Below are 21,398 nucleotides of genomic sequence, written 5' to 3' on the forward strand. Positions count from 1 at the left end.
CATTAAAAACCTAATAATGTTATCATTAAAAATATTAAAATGTGAAGTAAGAGCAAAATGTATGTTTGATACATTCAGTCATGAGTATTTTATACTCTTATTATTCCTGTTAAGAGTATCTGGAATATGCACTTCTTACAGTGGCCATGTTACACAGTACTCTGCTCAAATGTAGGTAATGTTAGACATGAGTCTCCTGGAATTAGACCTCAGTACTGTTAAAGTTGATTTACTGACCCGTTGCTGTGTCAATAAAAGTGCAAAAAATAAGAGTGCTTCTGGTGTCTTGCTTTAAGATAAAGTCCCATATTTTTTTTTGTTGTAGCTTTTTGAACAGATGGTGTCTTATTCTCAGCGATTTTTTCTAATTATTGTTCTCAGAGTTAAGATTTAATTCTTATATTTAACTCAATCAAGAAAGAAACAATTCAGTCTCTTTCCTTGTAATAAGTCAAATTTTCTTCATTTAAGCATAAATTTTAGACAGTTTTGTCTAGTTAAAAGGCATCGATTAATTTCTAGTTTTAACAATTCTAGTCAAGCAACTTTTGCTCACCACAATGGCAGATTTTTTTTCTTCTCAAAACAAGAAACTTTTGTCAGATTTAAGAATATTTGGCCTGTTTCAAGTATAACTGTTTATGCAGTGCCGGATCTCAGTGGGGGGTACACTGCGAAAACTCAAAATCTTATCAAGTATATTTGTCTTGTTTCTAGTCAAAATTTCTAATCACACTTAAAATACGAGAAATCAGCTACAGAGCAACATTTCAGTGAGATATAGGAACTTGTGAAAAAGTCTTGAAAACATATTGTTTTATTTTATTGTTTTATTTTTTGTACCTTTTTAACATTTCACAAAGTAAACTTGTTTTGTATTATGAACACATGTTTTTGTTGGCTGGTTAGAGTTACTTTAATAAATGCACGACATCTTGCATTACTTAAGAGTGCTTGTGGATTAGATTTATACATTTTAATTTTGGTCAGTGTACTTTCAAAAAATGGGAAGCATGTCTGTATGAACATATGAGTTTTACTTCTAGTGTGAAGTAGAAGAAAGCAGAAAACGGACCAAACCAGACAATCTGTGATTTATTATTCCATATCTGAAAACAGAAGATCAGAAATCATTTCAACTTTTCACTCTCGGCATGTGGGTAGGACTAACACACCACTATTACATCTCTGACGCATTGCCACAGTACCAGTAGATAATCCTCTGGTACACCTGAACTCTATTATTTCATCATGAACTAAATACTTAGTGCCACTTGATTTCAAGGTGATGTTATGCTGTCTCATTTCATCTTCATTCACAATGCAAGGCCCTGCAAGAGACAAAGATATAAGAATATTATGATAAAGATGTAAAAGAATATTATGATAAAATTATTCTTAATATTGGGGAGAACTGTAACTTACTGAGGCATCTCATGTGTCCAGTCCATTCACCATAGAGGCAGGTTTTGTAAGGTTCTCCCTCCATAATGTAGTGACTCTGACACATGTATTCAATAGTTTCATTATGGCTGTAATGCTCTTTGATGGCAGTCTTGGTGTCTCCATCCTCAAGAGCTGGAGGTATCCCACAGGGTGGAATTTCTGAAAATAAGTGAAGAGCCAAGATTGACAAAAAGATGATCACGTGGCGCAGCTGTGATACTTTCAGGAACGTTGGTATGCTGGCTTTTGAGGAAATGCTGTTCAATTATGTTTTTTCCTTCAATGAAAAATGCCTCAAAACCTTAGAAAGAAACATGTAGCTGTATTTGTTTTCCTGAGTAACTAATATTATTTTCTCATATTTATTCTATATATCGTTTACTGAAGGACATGAATAATTAAGTAATTGTCTAAAACATGCATTTGCTAATAATAAGCATTAAAAGTTTTCTTAACCATTCATTAATTTACTTAAGAAACTGTTCCCTTAATCACAAGTAGCAGATCTGAGTTTTTTTTCTTTTTGACATTTTTCAGGGAATTGAATTCATATGATGCTATAATAAGTGAATTCATTTGAAATTGAACACAGTTTCACAAATTTAGTATTTGTATCCATTCTTGCCGGGGGAGCTAGATGATTTTTGTGGGGGTGGCCAGCCTGAAAATATGATTTACACATGATTTTAAATTCAAAATCCAGAAACTCACAATTCACTTACTGTTCTGTACTACTACAAAACACTGTGTGGCTACAACACGCAACTCAATGATGTGGTCATACATGCTACTTGCAAACTGTAATAGTAGTAAAAGAAAAAGCCAATTTTCGCCTCTTGTATCCTCGATCTTGTTCTTTCAGTCACTACCCACAGCTTGTGACCATAGGTGAGGGTAGGGACGTAGATCAACTGGTAAATCAAGAGCTTCTCTTTTACACTCAGATCTCTCTTGAACAAGATGGACCAGTATACCGCATCACCAATCCATTTGTGGATCTCCTGCTCTCTTCTCCCCTCAGTTGTGAACAAGACCCCGAGATACTTAAACTCCGAGAAACACTTGGGGCAGGAACTCATCCCTGACCTGGAGTGGGCACTCCACCCTTTTCCAGCTGAAGACCATAGCGTCAGATCTGGAGGTGGTGATTCTCATTCCCACCGCTTCACAGTCAGCTCCGAACTGTTCCAGTGCAAACTGGAGGCTTGCCTAGATTATTTTGTGCACTGGAATTTAATAGTACAATTTTAAATAGTATATTACTAATAGTAAGAAAGTAAGTAAGTAAAATTTATTCATATAGCACTTTTCACAGATAAAAATCACAAAGTGCTTTACAACACAGGAAATGGAAATATAAAAACAATATAACAGTAAATAAAACAATGTAAAACAATAAAACTATAAAAACAGCATAAGAAGAAATTAATCAAATGCTTTTCTAAATAAAAATGTCTTCAGCTGTTTCTTAAAAGAATCAATGGAGTCCGTGCAGCGAAGAGACAGTGGGAGAGAATTCCCCAACCGTGGTGCCACAGTCTGAAAAGCCCGATCACCACGAGTTTTAAAACGAGTGTGCGGTACCACCAGCAGTCTCTGATCTAATGACCTTAAAGCCCGAGAAGATGTATGTGGTTTCAGCAGGTCAGATAAATATTGAGGAGCTTGACCATGTAGGGCCCTAAAGGTTAGAACTAAAATTTTAAAATGAAACCTAAAATTTACAGGCAACCAGTGAAGGGAGGCCAAGACTGGAGTGATATGCGATCTTCTCTTGGTGCCTGTTAAGAGACGTGCTGCAGCATTCTGCACAGTCGGAAGACGATTTAAGGCTGATTGGTTAAAACAAGTAAAAAGGCCATTACAATAGTCTAAACGAGAAGAAATAAAAGCATGAATAATCATCTCACGTTCAAGCTTTGATACCATTAGTAGAGTTTAGAAATATTCCGTAAATGATAAAAACAGTTTCGGACCAGCTGCTTAGAATGCTGCTCGAGCGACATCGAGCTGTCAAATATGGCACCGAGGTTTCTAAGGGTTGATTTTACAGAAGGGTCTAAGAAGCTGATATGCTGTCTAATTTCTGGGACCATGTGGTCTGGAGCAATAATTAGAGTTTCTGTTTTATCAGAGTTTAGTTGGAGAAAATTATCATTTAACCATTTGTTGATTTCTGTCAGGCAATTACTTAAATTAGACAATTTATAAAACTCAGACATTTTGAAGGAACAGTATAGTTGGATGTTGTCAGCATAGAGATGATAGGAGATATATTTATAGCGCTTAATAATTTGGCCTAGGGGAAATACATAAAGTAAAAAGAGAATTGGACCCAGGACAGATCCCTGAGGTACCCCACACGGCAAAACTGTTGATTCTGATGTGACATGATTCATGCAAACAGTAAAAGATCTCTCAGACAGATATGATATAAACCATTTTAAAACAACACCAGTAATCCCAAACAAGTTCTTGAGTCTGTTTATCATGATACTGTGATCTACTGTGTCAAGAGCAGAGCTGAGATCCAACAGGACCAGCACTGTATATTCTCCAGAGTCTGCTGCCATCAAGATATCACTAGATACTCTAAGTAAGGCCGTTTCAGTGGAATGCAATTTACGAAAACCAGACTGGAACAGCATTTTTAACGGCATTTTTATCCAGAAAATAGTTAAGTTGTTCTACTACTGCTTTTTCTAAAATTTTCGATATAAAAGGCAATTTGCATATTGGCCTATAACTGTTAGGAAGAGATGGATCCAGCTGGGGTTTCTTTCATTTTGGCTCAACAATAGCTTGTTTAAAGAAGCTGGGGACTGAGCCAGTATGAAGAGAAGTATTTATCATTTCCACAATATAGGGGCCAATTGAATCAAACACACTAGTGAAAAATGAAGATGGAAGGACATCAAGGGGGCTTGAAGTCTGTTTTATATGACAAAGCAGGCATCTGATGTCTTGTAATGTAAAAGGAGTAAAAGAGGACCAAGTATCAGAGGAGAGCAAGTTGAAAGTTTGATATTGAGAAGATGATGGAGAGAGTAGTATAGTATAAATAGTATAGAATAGAATAGTATAAAATGTTGTGTGTGTGCGTCTGCTGTTTGTGAGCTGGAAAGGTGCCAGTGTCCCTGAGACATTTTCACAGCATGCACATAATCATGTGGTAAAAGATTTCAGTCTGTGTAACTGTAATAAAGAAAACAAAATCAAAAATTTTCTGTGTTAAAAATAGTACAGGATACTCCCAATACCTAGCTTCCAAACACTCACTGCTTTTTAACCATTTCCAGTTTCTCATTGCTGCAGTGAAACTGAAATTAATGCCCAGTTCTTACAGGTTTTTTTTGATGATGTAAAGTATTTGCCCCACCATTTTTATTTATTTATGTCATGTACGTACGTAAACACTTAATGGCGAGCTCCTTCCATTCCCCAGCTATGCAGTTAATCGTAGCTTTTCCTTCCATAATGTAATTGTCAAAGCACTGATAGGTTACTTCAGAGCGAGATGGGTATTGCTTCCGATAACGAGTTGTAATAACAGCATTTTCAACTTTGGGTGGAGGGCTGCAGTTATCATGATTAGCTGTAAGACATCACAACATGTACACTATTAATTTACACTCTGTAATCTTTTCATAAAAACATGCATCAAAATAATGCTTGAGGTGACTCACATTTACAGATATCATCAAGTGATCCATTTAAATCCCATCGTCCGTCACGACAGGTTAATTCCTCAATCTTAGCAGAGTATCCTTCATTGCAATCAATGAATATCATTTCTTGGGTCTGTCCGTGTTGTTCAGTATTCCCTAGTATTCCTTCCCCATTAGGAATCTCAGGAGCTTCTCGACACTTTTGTTCCTCTAAGGTGGATATGATTACAAACAATCAGGCAAAATATTACAGATGGATGAAATCCATTTCCATATTTAAAAATGTGATCAGAATAAGCAATGGAAGAAACTCTGTATGAATGCACTTATTGTAAGATATTACAGAAAATATTTTCACACCAGTTTTCTTAAACATAACTGCAGATAAAACTCAAATGTTAAAAAGATGTTTAAAACAGATTTCAAAACTTATATTTTTCTACCTAAACATCTTATACTCCCCATCTTGACATTGGTATTGAACAAGTCACTGTGTTTGCTTCAAGCTAATAACAGAAGATACTTTAATTAGAAACTTTAATTACCAATACAGCTTTCAACTCCAGACCAAACACCGTGCACACATGTGGCTTCACCCCACCAGCCTTTGCTGAGAGGTTTGTAACCATCCTCACACCTGAAGTAAAGTTTGTCACCATGTTGCCAAACTTTAAGTCTGCGGTCAAAGCTCGTTGTTGGACATCCTGTTATAGCTATCAGAAAGACAGATATTACATTTAGATATTATCAAAGAGCAGTCAGAATACATTCTTGTGTTATTAGTAGTGATTCATAGATAACATTATTCAACTATCTTTGGACTAGGCTTAAATATCCTTAATACTATTGAATAGACTGTGTAATGTCTGTTATTAAGTGACTAGCATTGAATCCTGCTGACTTTGGCAAACCTCCATTTCGTGTGGTTTTTGATTGTCTTTACGTGAGATGTTTGGATGAAATTTGGTTCATGACTGTCACTACTATTAGACTTTCAGACTGCAGCTTTAGATTCTTACCAAAACAGCAAAAACCTCAGCCACAAGTGAGACTGAGCTTTCAACTTGCATTTGACTTTTACCACTGCCATCTTAATGGATGGGTTCACCCGGGTCTACGCCTTTAGCAAACTAGTGAACTCAGTAGGCATTAACAAACATACTTCTCTTTTGTATTTACCACCCCAATATCAAATTTTTTGAGATGCAGTACAAAAGGTAAATGAAAAGATACAGAAATGATTTGCAAATGTCATAAACTGAAAAATACACAATTTTAGGATTTTTTTTTTTTTTAATTTGATGCTAGCGACACATCTGAAAGAAGTTGACAAGGAAAGAGTCATCCTTTCTACTAGCATCCCTTCTTATATATTAGAATTGAAGAAATCAGGTGCTGGACCTTTGGGACAGCCGCCCTGTGGAATAGGCTTTTAGTTGCGCAAAGCCTTCCCATGATGTGTCAGATGTTAGTGAGCGAGGACCCAAAATGCAGACTCAGGGAAGCAGAGGGAGCTAAACAAAACAAGAGCTGGTGATTTCAACTGATAAACAGACACAAATCAAATAATAATTTTTTTTATATTTGCGGTTCTATTTCTTACAGGAGCATGTGTAACAGAAAACAATACCTCATCTCATTATTATTATTTTTGTTGTGTATGGTAAAGATCAATATAGACTATCCAGTCACTTATACACTGCAATCCAAAGTGTAATTAAAGAAATATTATATAAATAATACATAAATATCTTATTCGAATGGTTACTGTCATGAGTGAAAGTTAGAAAGTCAGCCACTGGAGTTGGAGCTCCATTCACTCATATCAGCAAGGAGAGAATGGCACAATGTACTGTAAATTCATTAAGATCAAACAGCCTCTGTTTTAATAAAACAGACTTTTACAGCTATGACTCCATCTGTTCTCTGTAAAATGTTATTTACTGCATTAACTGACTTCATGGTCAGTATATAACGTTACTCATATACTGCACTGACATAAGGAATATATATATACCTGAAAATTAAATGTTAGAAAAACAAATTCATTAATTAGAGGCGACCTACTTCTTAACAGTTTTTTTTTTAAATTCTCACTGATGCTTCTGGTGTGAATCTCTCATAAAGAACAGCAGGAGGTTCGCTATGACAAAAACTCCAGACCCTGAGTAAAACATCATGCCCATTATCATGATATGGCAATAGCCAAACTGGCCTCCAGGTGTCACTTTGGAGATTTCAGATTGAGGAAAAAAGATGAATGAAGCAAAACCAGAAGCAAAACATAAGGAACACAAACTCTCAAAATAAAACAGGAAGTGAGATATCACAGAAGACACATAAATGAACTAAATAAAAGGAAGACGACACAAGCATGGAAGACTAAAGGAGGAATCAAACTAATAGAAGTGGGAATTAGGAATAGAAGTAAATGTGAACGCTAAACAAAAAAAGGATTCAAACAGATACTTAAGCCAAGGTTAAAGTCGGATGCAGACATGGACAACCGGAGACCCAAAGGCCCAGTTATTATTCTGTGTTAAACTTCTTTGATGTCTGCTCGACGTCTACCACCAGGTGCAATACCATACAAATTCTTTTTGGATAAGTTAGCTCCGTCAAAAAAAAAATCAGCACCTTGGCACGAAACCTCGCTCTAACCATCTGATGACAAAATTTACGGCACTGGGATCCGAATGAGCCCCAAGCAGATTTGTATGTGTGGAAAGTATAACCTTTTCTTTATTTTCAGGGCAAGAAATCCCAGAAAAAGATGGACAAGGCGATGACATCATTGTCAAGGAAAATGCATGTTACTCTTTGATAAGAGTAACATGCATTGCTTCACAAAAGAAAAATGTTTGTGGAGCTCATCAAGGAATCTAAAGACAAAGATAGACTAAAGATAGACTTCTGTCAGAGGGCCCGGTGGCGCCAGTGTCCGGCAGCCTCGCCTCTGTCAGTGCGCCCCAGGGCGGCTGTGGCTACAATGTAGCTTGCCATCACCAGTGTGTGAATGTGTGTGTGAATGGGTGGATGACTGAATGTGTAAAGCGCTTTGGGGTCCTTACGGACTAGTAAAGCGCTATACAAATACAGATCATTTACCATTCTGTAGAACCAGATGCTTTTCTGCAAGTTCCCCGATTTGAGAGAATTCATGTTGACTGAACTTTCATATTAGCTTCACTTTTCAGTCCTGAAAGCAATGCTCACCTTTTATATACAGTTTATACATTTGTCTTTTGTCATCAGTTGTTTACAACATTTATATTTGTCATGAAAAACAGTAGTCCTTGAATAACTGAATAAATGTATCCTTTTAAGTTTATTGCATTTTCTTACCTGTACATTCATTAGACCTATGCCAGCCATGTTCTCTACAGGTTAGAGTGAAACTTCCTTCATAACCTATCCTGCAGTTATACTGGACACGATCGTTGTACCTGTATTCAGCCTGAATTTTTCCAGTAATATCTGCATTATTAAACTGTTGCCTCCTGCATTTTATCTCTGAAAGGAACAAAACCACATTTATTAAGCTTCTGCATTTACTTTGATTCAGATAATTTTGTCATGTAAAACATTCAGATACTTTCATATAATCTTTTAAGTAAAAGCAGCAGCTCCCCAGTGTAAATGTGATTCCATTTAACAGTTCTGTATTTTATATTTGAATATGTTCAGTCAAAGGACAAGAAAAGTGTTCAGTTGTGGATTCAACATCCAGCTGAAAGTTGTTGTGGCAGTAGAAATGTTTCTTGCAGTTTGTACAGAAAATAGTATCCAGTGAGTATTTGTACACTCTTTCGGTTAGTGCTTGGTTAGTACACAAATAAACAAAAAAAATGAATGTTATTACCATTTTCTCTCACTATGAACTATCACACAGAGTCTCTAAAATTTATATTGCTGGTTCGTAAGATTTTACTCTATGACTGAATGATCCTTTGAGGCTTCTGTTTGACCAAAGACACTCTGCAGTTCTCTCCTGTTTTCTCAAATATGGACTAATATTAAAGAAATTAAAAACGATCATGTCAGAATTAGAAGAAAAGTGAACTAAACTCCACCATACCTTCACAAAGTGGATTTGGTTCCCATCCATCTCTGGTGCATGTGGCCCGAGTGACGCCATCTTTCCTCCTGTATCCTGATATACATGTGTACCTGACAGTATCACCCAATTTCTTTGTCTCATCACGCCAAGACGCCTCCCAGCGGGACAAAAGTCTATCTTGTGGACGGATACATGTAACCTCTGTAAAGAAAGAAAGACTGGATAATCTTCAAAAAAATTGTTCATCATCCTCATGGCTGATTGAACTACATGAAAGCAAAGAACAGTGAGCTTAGAATATGTGTCTAAAGCTTTTGTAGTTTTATACCTTGACATACTGGTCTGACAGACCACTGTCCATCCTCATTGCAAGTAGTCTCAACTGAGCGCGTGCGGGTTCTCCCAATCCAGTATCTCTCCTCACATGTAACTGTTACCGTTTCACCAGGTGAAAACCTACTTCTATGAGCAGGTCTTACGAGGACACAGAGGACGCAGCGGAGGATCTGAGAACACGGGGCATAGAGGTGGTCCCCACATGCGCAAACTCGGGACCCAGCACCGAAGAGAAAGTATGTAACGCATTTTCATGCCATGTCCCTCTCCATATGTGGATATGGAGAGGGACAGAGGGCCACGAATGGAAACTCGAGTCCGACGCAAACTGCGGGAATATAGAAGAGACTACTAAATATGAATGACAAGGAGGATAGGAGCTACACTCACAGGCAAGCAGTCTAAATAAGAAGGTAATATGCTCTATTTGGTTTCATTGTGTCCAAGTCGGTATGTTGATAGTTCAGTTGATCAGATTTATAAGTTACCATATATGTTGGACTCATCTAGTGTAAGTGGGATATACCAGTTGGACAGTCGCCACAACACTAGGGAAAGCCCCCACCGTATGGTGGGTCCTTTCTCTCCTCTCTCCAACAGGGACCTAAAGGGGTCGAATGATCCTGAGTATATGGACGACTCTATATTGGTTCTATTGTTTTTGTGTACTAATCTTAGTTTTGTGTTAACAGTGGGGGCACAATGTTTTATTTCAGTGACATTTGGAATGCACATTCATGGTTCTGTCTGGCGGTATAATAAAGCCAAATGTTAAAGGTACTCTCACTTAACGTAAATGGACTCCAAAGCCCGACAAAGCAGGGAAAAATTCTTAGTAAACCGAAAAGAGAGGATATTGATGTGGCATTTCTACAAGAGACACATTTGGTGGGCCTTGAGCACGAGACACTTAAGAGACAAGGTTTCAAGCACGCTTATTACTCTTCAAATGGTTTAAGACATACAAGAGGAGGGGGGTTATTTTAATATCAGGGAAGGTCATTCTTGAACACTTTGCTACAATTAGGGATAGAGAAGGCAGATTTATCCTGGTACAGGGCAAATTGGATGGGGAATTGATCACGTTCTATAATGTTTATATTCCTCCAGGTTCCACATTTGATTTCTATATGCAAGTACTCGAGAAAGTAGTGACAGAGGCACAGGGATTACTTGTCTGCGGAGGAGACCTTAATATTACATTAAAACCACATCTGGACGCATCGGGGAAGAGAATATCTCAATCACAAAAACTAACTAGAAAACTGAACCTTCTGATAGAGGAGATGGGATTGGTGGATACTTGGAGGCGTCTTAATCCAACGGCAAGGAACTATACTTACTATTCATCTCCACATGCAACTTATTTGAGAATAGACTACTTCCTCACTTTTGGTACTGATATGAACAAAATACACGAGTACCATATTGGGCCAATGGACCTTTCAATCATTGCCCTCAATATTTATCTTTAAACTCTACTCAAAGGAGAAAAATAACCAACTGGAAATTAAATTCTAGTATACTGAACGAATGGACATGTGAACAGTTGACAAAAGACATTGCTGAATACCTGGAATTCAATGATAATAATAATAATGGATTGAATTTATATAGCGCTTTTCAAGGCACCCAAAGCACTTTACAATGCCACTATTCATTCACTCTCGCATTCATACACTGGTGGAGGCAGCTACGGTTGTAGCCACAGCTGCCCTGGGGCAGACTGACAGAAGCGAGGCTGCCATTTCGCGCCATCGGCCCCTCTGGCCAGCACCAGTAGGCAAGTAGGGTAAAGTGTCTTGCCCAAGGACACAACGACCAGGACAGAGAGCCCAGGGATCGAACCGGTGACCTTCCGGTTACAGATACACTTCCCAACCCCCTGAGCCACGGCCACGGTCGCCACGCCTGATAAAGATGAGTTACCCCCACCGATTTTGTGGGATGCGTGCAAAGCAGTGATGAGAGGAAAAGTTATTGCTATAACCTCCAATATTAAAAAATCCAAAGTTGCAAGATTCCAGAAGTTGCAGTTGGAACTATTATAATTAGAGGCCACACATAAAAATACTATTGATACTAAGACAAAATTAGAAATGGCAAAGAAGAGAAATTTAATTAATGAGATATACACTCATGACATCCAAACGAAATTAATGTTGACCAAACAAAGATATTATGAGGGGGGAGCTAAATATATGAAACAATTGGCATATAGATTTAGGAAACAACAAGCAGACAGAACAATGTACAGGATAAGGGACCCGGAAACCAAAATGGAAATGCAGGGTATAGAGGAAATTAAGGATTGCTTTAAGAGATACTATGAAAAATTATATTCACAACCACCCACAAACAACGATGATCAAATGGAGAGTTTGCTTGACATGTTACACCTCCCTAAACTTACAGTAGAAGAAAACAAATCATTAGTGAAGCAAATTACAAGGGAAGAACTTCACATGGCGATTGGAAAACTTAAGGCAAACAAATCTCCAGGTACAGATGGTTTTACTGCGGAGTGGTATAAGAAATTAGGGGAACCTTTGACACCGGTCTTACTTAAAACATTTAATTGGCTACTTACGAAACTAGAATGTTCCAACTACAGGCCAATAAGTGTATTAAATGTAGATTACAAATTGTTTACGTCAATCATAGCACGGAGACTTGAAGGGTCTAGACCAAACTGGATTTGTTAGGTCGCACCAAACCCACGATAGTGTTAAGAGAACTCTGCAAATTATTAGACATATTAATCTAAATAAAATACCAGCTATATTATTGAGTCTAGATGCTGAAAAAGCTTTCGACTCTGTGAGATGGGAATTTTTATTCCAAGCAATGCTTAGATTTGGGTTTAATGGGTCCATCATTACAATATTGAGGGCTTTGTATAATAGCCCAACTGTAAAAATAAAGATTAACGGTGAACTTTCAGATGCTTTTAAGCTTGAAAGGTCCACAAGACAAGGATGCCCACTGAGTCCACTCTTATTTGCTATTTTTATAGAGCCATTGGCTCAAAGGATTAGGCAGAATGGTAAAATAAAAGGGATTAATATTGCTGGAAGTGAGCAGAAATTGGCCTTGTTCGCAGATGATGTTTTGGTTTACTTATCAAAACCTACTGAATCACTTATGGAGCTCATGTCAGTGTTAAAGGAGTATGGGCTATACTCGAGTCGGGATATAAATTGAATATACAAAAAACCCAAGTTCTTAGTGGGCGACCGTGGCTCAGGGGGTTGGGAAGTGTATCTGTAACCGGAAGGTCGCTGGTTCGATGCCTGGGCTCTCTGTCCTGGTCGTTGTGTCCTTGGGCAAGACACTTTACCCTACTGGTGATGGCCAGAGGGGCCGATGGCGCGAAATGGCAGCCTCGCTTCTGTCAGTCTGCCCCAGGGCAGCTGTGGCTACAACTGTAGCTTGCCTCCACCAGTGTATGAATGCGAGAGTGAATGAATAGTGGCATTGTAAAGCGCTTTGGGTGCCTTGAAAAGCGCTATATTAATCCAATCCATTATTATTAGTAGCTTTTATAGCCCCCCCCCCCCCAAAAAAAAAAAAAAATCTGCACAGCAAACGCAAACTAAGCTGGGACAAAAGAACTATCAAATATCTGGGCATAAACTTATCAATGGATACAGGGATATAGGGCAAGGGCAACCCTTGGATAGTAAGTTCATTAAAGATATGGGAAAGAGTACTTAAAAAGTATCAATTAAACCAGAGGGCCGGATTCCTTAAGTGGTTTGCATATGACCCAGAATTTTTGCCTAGTAAGAGCGACTCGACATTCAAAACATGGGCAAATAAAGGTTTCACCACATACAGTACCTTGTTGAAAAATGGAAAAGTGATGAGTTTCCAGGACCTTAAGAAAAAGTTTGGGTTGCAAAATCAAGATTTTGTTAGATACTTGCAACTGAGGGACTTCCTGAATAAAAAGTTAAAAAATCCTCAGTTATCGACTGGGAAGGAAGAGATTATATATATATTCGAGAATGCATATAGAGATGCACCCTATCAAAAAATTATTTCCAAATTATATTGTTCACTGATCAATCTACGGGATGATGATACAAGATATGTTAAAGCAAGATGGGAAACAGAGAGCAATCTATCCCTAACAGGAGAGGAATGGGATGGGATCTGTAGGCAGCAGTGGCCAGTAACAAGCTCTCCCTCGTGGAGGGAATTCAGTTGGAAGAATGTAATTCGTTATTTTATTACCTCAGCTCAAAAATCCAATTATTCTCAGAATACAACATGCTGAAGGCATTGTGGACATGCAACAGCAAATCATTTCCACATTTTTTGGGAATGTCCCCGTGTGGTTCCATTTTGGAAGGAAATACATAAGGTCATGGAAACAATCTTCCAAAAGAAAATACAATTTCATTTTGCATTATTGTACCTAGGCAACCTAGAGAGTCTTAATCTATGCAAACTGGATAAATATTTGTTCAGTGTGCTGTCAGTAGCTTCCAAAAAGGCCATAACTCGCCTTTGGCTTAAAGAGGATGCTCCTACTATAGATGAATGGATTGATGTGATATATACTATTTTTGTTATGGAAAGAATAACTTTTAGGCTAAAGTGGCAGGCGGACTCATTTGAAGAATATTGGTTGAAATGGTTGAAATAAGTACAAAATGGGAGGCCCAATTTTGTATAATGTCATTTTATTTCTTGGTTTGTTTCGTTTGTTTTTGTTTTTGTTTTTGTTTTGGTCCGTTTGTCTCTTTTGTTGTTGTTTTGTTTTGCCTTGCTTTCCCCCCCACGGTGATTAAGTTGAATTTGTTGTACATGTTGTATAAATAAGAAAACTAATAAAACATAAATTAAAAAAAGAAAAAGAAAGTGTACATAAAAGGTAATTGCTGATTAACCTGTTGTAAAAGGAAGATTTCTGATAAAGTGAAAGCGATCGCTTTACTGGCAAAACCAGCAAAGTAGCTGCAATGTTTTCTTATTAATTACAATTTTAGAAGTTCAGTTTCAGAGTTGCTGCTCTATTCTCTATCAGGTGGTTGGTGATTGTTTGGCTGTTACTATTTAACTGCTGAAAGAAGGCGCTTCTAAAAGCAATCTTTGCTTTACTGTCACATTTTGGATTGCCGTACTCCAAAGCAGTGGCAGTCCTAGCCTGTCTGGTGCCCTTGGCAAACACTCACCACCACCCCCCTCCACACACACACACACACACACACACACACACACACACACACACACACACACACACACACACACACACCATATTAAAGATTGTACATTAACATAAAACTGTTGTCGCAACCATACTGAATTTCACCAGAGAAACACACACACACACATATGAAGAGAGAGAGAGTATGCATAGTATGCAAATGGCTACCAAACAGCCATCATAATTCGTCATACAATGAGAACAGGACAAATCAGCAATTGACAATGACTAATTAATATTAAAATCTGCAACATAATGTATTGTTTGGAGTTTAGTCTGTTACTGTTATCATGGTCCGGGTGTGTGCCAGTGTGTCTCCCTCCGAGCCGGCATCTCCACCCCTGGGAGGGGCCTCAGTGTTCTGCTGATTGCTCACACCTGTGGGTAATTTAGCCGGGGTCTCATAAGGCCAGCGCACTCAACCTCTCTTCGCCAGATTCTCAGCTAACCCTAGTTAGTGCAGGGCACCACCGTGATTTCGCACTCGCTTTGTGAATTACCTTGTCTCATCATGTGTTTCTCTCATAGCCACACCAAGCTGCCAAACACTAATCTCTGCCGAAGAGCTCCAACCCAGACGCTGGACCACCTGACAGTCCCACAGGCTGTTCACCCGAACCACCTGCCTGCCTCCACGCCAGGAATTTCGGACCACACACCCGGACCACTCACCCCTCCACGTCACCACCGACCGACTCTGACCCTTTCCCTGGACCCAGTGTGACTCTCCCTCCAGCCCAATCCCCGGAACTGCTGTTTCCACTGACCAAGACCAGATTGCTTACTTAGCCCAGGCTGCTTAAGACCCCTTTGATTCAGTTGTGGCACTTCGCACTTGTTAACCTCACTTTCCAGTTTATGAACACTTACTGAGTAAATAAACATCGTCTCTAAAACTACTTACGTGCTGTTCGGCGTCCTGCATTTGAGTCCTTTCCCCTTTGAGGCGGCCTCGGCCGTGACAACTGTTACTATTTTTACCATTTCTTCTCAGAGCAACTGCAACCCACATAATTTCCTAAGTATTCTGATTCTGATTGTGGAGGTCTAAGTGCTGTCTCCGTAAGTCTGCATTTAAGTCCTACCCTGCCTGCATTACACAGCCAGTTCATGACACCAACTCCTGGATAAACTCCCATTATTCACATTAACATGAAAACCATCAAAATATCATGTAATAATTGAAATCACTTGAAGTACTTACCTTGGCTCTTCACTGACGTCAGTGAACATATGCACAAAAACAGGATTTTGGTTATTGCATGCATGTTGTCTTTGTGCATCTGATCCCTCAAAGAAAACTAAACACTGCAGACAGAGAAAAAAAAGATTGTTCAGTGATTTACACAAGTCTGTTCCTGCCTCCAAAAACAATCTCAGGCTCACTGGAAACAGATATAAATACTGTGATCACATGCTGCCACTTTAAAGACACAGTGGGACCCTAACAAACTGTTATAAACACCATAATGCTTCCCTAATGTTATTACACATAACAAAGTCACACACTGCAAAAACTAGATAATTAGATAACTCAGTAGACAAATAGTAGATTTTTCAGGCTGTTATATAAATTATTATTATGAGGTCATGTCATGCCATTAAAAATACAATTCACCAGTTGGTGAAAACACAAATATTTATAAATGGCTAAATGTTGATTTGTTTTTTTGTTCCTGTTAATCATCTGCAGGAATCAATAGAGCAAAGAACATTTTTAACCTTACCAAGGTTTGAGTTGGAATTTTTTTTTTTTTTAAAGTACAGCAGTCTGAATATAAATGAACAGTCTGAATTACACTTAGGTACAAACTGGGAAAAACTTGGATAATCTTGTAAGAAAGGAGAGAACTGCATTCGAAATCAACAGTGATGAACTCTGACCTCTTGCAAACTACTAAAACAAAATGTAGCTGTTGAGCAATGCAGGATTTGCCTTTGTTTCTTAATATGGCCTCACGCTATTTATTCTACTTCTTGTCAACATACTTTACAGAAAAAGTAAACAGAAAGTTCAAAAACATGTCCCTGCCAGCACCACTTTTTTCCAAGAAATGTAAGACAGAAAGTAGGCCAGTGCTCAATGTTTTCACTCTTTAATACGTGTTTTCCTGTGTTTGCTCCAGAAAACATTGGTTTGATTTTATGCACATGTAGGAAAGTATAAAAAAGTTGTTTGTCTATTAATTAATATATTAATTTATAGCATTCAAAGCAGGAAGAGACAGAGAGGACAAAGTAATGTTGAAATGATGTAGGCTTTTGAAAAATTAAAGAAAACTCAAGTAACTCTCGTGAATGAAATGTCCATACAGTTTTGTCCTTTCCTTCATCTTCAGTCATTTTGATTTGAATTGTAATGTAAATCTAACCTTTTCCAGCTTTTGTACTTAACAAGTTCCTTCTAAAGAAGAGATTAATGTCACATTTGGTTGGTCTAAAACATTTGTGATGGTAAATTGTGAATCATTTTCTAATTTTGATGTTTTGCCATTGGACACGACTTGGTTATAACTCAAATATACATGTTCAGTTCAACCTAAACTCATACAAGATAAGAGGCCAGACTTGGAAACAACTGCACGTCACTAATGTTGTGTTGTGTCCCGAGGCAGTCAGTATACATGAGATTTGTTTTGTGTGTGTAATGACAGGAACAACTACAAACTCAATAAAGAGCCAAATGTTTTCTGTCTTTTATTGGAAATGAAATCAGAAGTAAAGAAGGAGTGAATACAGATTGTCAGCAAACATTTGTCTCTAGTGATCCACTCCATATTTGCAATTATGTTCAACCTAAAAACAGCAAAAATGGTCAAACTCACATCTCTTTCCATAACCATTTCCATTTACCCTTCAATTCATCTGATGTAAGAATTGTTGTATAGATTTAGTAATATCATGTCCCAGATTAGGAGCGCTTATTATGACTTCAGTATTATACTGTAATAAATTTTGCCAAAAATAGTTTTGAGATCAGAAATCATAATTAGAATTTGTAGTTTGTCTAATTTATTTTTCTAATGAATTTGAATGTAATGAATTTTTCACACAGGGCCGGGTAGGTTTGGATGGATTTTCCCTTAATAAAAAAAATGATAATTTAACAACTGTGTTTTGCATTTACTCCTGTTATATTTGTCTAATATTAAAATTTGTTTGATTGTCTGAAACATGTAAGTGTGACAAATATGCAAAAAATCAGGAAGGGACAAAAACTTTTTCACAGCACTATAAAGTTGAGAAAGAAAGAAGGGGGGGTCCAAATTCAGGGGCTGCATCTTCCTGCGGACCTGGCCTTCGCGGTCTACGTGGGCTGGATCCTCTGAAGGCCAGTTAGACCGGAAGTGAGCGGCTGTGAAATTGGATGGTCTAGCCTTCAGATTTGCGTCACCACCTGTCTCGGTGGAGTTCAGCTGTCTGCTCCTTACTTTTTAAAACATAACAGGACACTGGCGCAAATTCTCGATCATGTCACACTTCTGTTTAATCAGTTTTCCGTATGTCGTTTATTCAGCTGTAATCTCAGCCAAACCGATTTACTCACTAGCAAATAAAACATTGAAAAAAGCCAAACAATAACATTTTTAAGTTATCTAAGTGACCTATATATCATGTTTAACCTGAGTAGCGACAACCTGTTCTCACGTACTCTAGTGAACCGCCTAGCTATCGAGCTGGTGGGTAACAGACTTCTCCGAAAACGTCAGAGCTCTTTGCAAATATGTGATGTCTTAAAAAAACGAGCAAATATTTGAAGGTTACACAGCTACATTCTTGCCTGAAAATATCTTAAAAGTTTATTTTGTGACCCAGAAAGAGTAATAAGAGTAATATTAAAACTAAGTAGCAGCCGCCTATGGGCAGAAATCTGTGCCATCAGAAACAGAATTTGAATAAGTTAAATTTGAATTTGAATTGCTCGGATTGAATCTGAATTGTAACTTGAATAAAAGCTTTTAAAAACTGAATATGAATTAGCCTAATTTGAAATTCAATTTATTGGTTTGAAAATGATCATCACTAAATTGAAATAGAATTTTATATTTTGAAAATGAATTTATTTGCTTTGTAACCGTATTTTATCCTTTAAAAGTTTAGCTCTCGAATAAGTTCAGATTCACTTCTCACCATTCAGTTTCAGTTCTACAATTTAATTTCAGTTCCAAAATTCAGTTTTTTGGGACTTACATCCGGTTCCGGTTCAAGAGTAATCGAGCGCAGATTAATAGAACTACGTTTTACTAGCGGACCGAAAGTGTTACTGACGGGAATCTACAGCATCTTTAGCTGAATTAACACTTCAGAAGTCATTCGTCATGTCGAATGACCAGCGGATAAACTCTCAGGTTGGTAATAAATGTATTACATGTATAAGAACAAGCATCATGTTAACAAATGATAGCCGTAAGGTAACTTTTATGCTCATTGTAGCTGTTAGCTAAAGACGCCAATTTAGCGTAGTTTGCCCTGGATTCAGCTTTGACAAACAAATAGGATCGACTGTTTCTAGTAGAATTCCAAAGTTGTCATCTTGTACCCTGTCAGAGCCCTGTATGCTGTAGAGACCCCTATAGTAGGGAAACATGCAAAACGGTGTCCAAACCTTTGTATTTTAGCTTTATTTATGTCTTGCACAGCATCCCAACTCTTTAGCTAACTTAATAACTTTAGCTAAAGTGAATAGTTAGTGTAATTCATTAGTGCAGCATTACTGGATCACCTCTGTTTGAAGTGATATGATATGTGACTATCACTGTGTTTAACTATCATAATAATTCTTAGGGTACCGAGTGCATGCTTAATTAGTTGGGGTTTTTTTAAACATACTTCTCCATTGCTATGTTTGACAGGCTGAAGTTGTCGGGTCACCTCCTAAATCGATCATCTGTTACAGGTGTTTTGTGCCAGAAATGGAGTGTCCACTGAAGACTGAAGATACTGAATCTCTACGCCTTGCCATTGATCCCTCTCGTGCCTTCATCTAGACAAGAGACATTAACTTAACCACTCTCACATGCTCTGTACCTACATCACCTTCCCTGACAGTCGTAGCTTGGCTCATCTGAGGGTGAAATTATAAGAATGTGTTATTTTGCAAAGTGCTCTCTAGGGTTCCTAAATAAAATATGACATTGAGGTCATTTCTTTTGAATTAATCCCTTCTTCTGAAATATAAGAACCTCTCCTGGTTTTAATGGCACTTTGGATTTCCTTACTTTCTGTTCCACTCCCAACCCCAAATAGATGCTGACAAGCTGACACAGTAACATGGACGAGGGAAAGAAGTTGGAAAGGACTACTACAAATAAACCTAATGCCTAACAATGTAAAATAAGAACAATAATAATAATAAAGATAAAAGATGAAGTAACAATTTTTTAGTTTCTTGTTTATTCCAAATGATCATCCAGATGTCTGTGACATGTGATGACAAACACCATAATGGAAGGCCTTTGTCATCACATGCTTAAACTCATCATATATTTTTGCATATGTTGAACAGGCAGTCAGACATGCTGTAACGGTGGGGTAGAAAACTGCAGAACACCATACGGCAGGGGTCTCAAATTCCAGTCCTTGAGGGCCACTGTCCTGCAACTTTTCCATGTGTCCCTGTTGCAACACACCTAGTAGGTCATTAGCAAGACTATAGAACTTGACTGCATGCTGAGTTGGCAATTCAGACATTTGATTCATGTTACAGCAGCTCATGAGTGAATGAACATGGTGCAATAAAAGTATTTTTTTTAGAAGTATATGTTTCCAAATACATACATTTACTTAAATTTCCTTGAGTAGGGTTAGGGGTTGCCACCTCAGCATGCAGTCAAGTTCTATACTCTTGCTAATGACCTACTAATTGTATTCAGGTGTGTTGCACCAGGGACACATGGAAAAGTTGCATGACACCGGCCCTCAAGGACTGGAGTTTGAGACCCCTGTCATACGGAATATGACAGGTGTGGTTGAACTGCATGAAGACTCCTAAGTTTCTCTTCTGGCAGGACAGGAATGTAGCCTTGTCCTGTGAGCCACCGTAAGGGTGTACTTGGAGTAGAACTGGACTGTCACCGGCCTCAGGCTCTTCACCTTTTCAAAGACAAAGCAGTCATTTAGATAAAATATTAGATATTGTTTACCTGAGGATCTGACACAGACTGATTCATGTTCTACACAGTTCTGACAAGTTCATAGAAATTTCTGTTCAATTAGAACCAAGTATTTGAGGTGAATTAACACTTCTGAATTGTTAATTCAGCTAAAGACGCTGTAGATTCCCGTCAGTAACACTTTCGGTCTGCTAGTAAAACGTAGTTCTATTAATCTGCGCTCGATTACTCTTGAACCGGATGTAAGTAAACTGAATTTTGGAACTGAAATTGAATTGTAGAACTGAAACTGAATGGTGAGAAGTGAATATGAAATTTTTCGAGAGCTAAACTTTTAAAGGATAAAATACGGTTTCAAAGCAAATAAATTCATTTTCAAAATATAAAATTCAATTTCAATTTAGTGATGATCATTTTCAAACCAATAAATTGAATTTCAAATTAGGCTAATTCATATTCAGTTTTTAAAAGCTTTTATTCAAGTTACAATTCAGATTCAATCCGAGCAATTCAAATTCAAATTTAACTTATTCAAATTCAGTTTCTGATGGCACAGATTT

General features: G+C 37.8%; 1 protein-coding gene across 1 annotated transcript; it reads right to left on the reverse strand.

Annotated features, from left to right (window-relative positions):
- Nucleotides 1-1,117: 1,117 nt before the first annotated feature.
- On the reverse strand, nt 1,118-16,095 carry LOC146649345 (complement factor H-related protein 1-like). The gene is made up of 8 exons (XM_085387088.1): nt 15,930-16,095; nt 9,193-9,375; nt 8,460-8,627; nt 5,660-5,827; nt 5,133-5,324; nt 4,856-5,041; nt 1,426-1,605; nt 1,118-1,331 (listed from the first exon to the last, which is right to left on the reverse strand). Exons 1-8 carry the CDS (start codon nt 16,006-16,008, stop codon nt 1,144-1,146), a joined length of 1,344 nt encoding a protein of 447 aa, XP_085243214.1. The 5' UTR covers nt 16,009-16,095; the 3' UTR covers nt 1,118-1,143.
- Between the last annotated feature and the right edge of the window lie 5,303 nt (nt 16,096-21,398).

The sequence above is a fragment of the Rhamphochromis longiceps genome, linkage group LG17, assembly GCF_057381845.1.
Source record: "Rhamphochromis longiceps isolate RC_006_pf linkage group LG17, R_longiceps_female_GT1.1, whole genome shotgun sequence".
NCBI lineage: Eukaryota > Metazoa > Chordata > Actinopteri > Cichliformes > Cichlidae > Rhamphochromis > Rhamphochromis longiceps.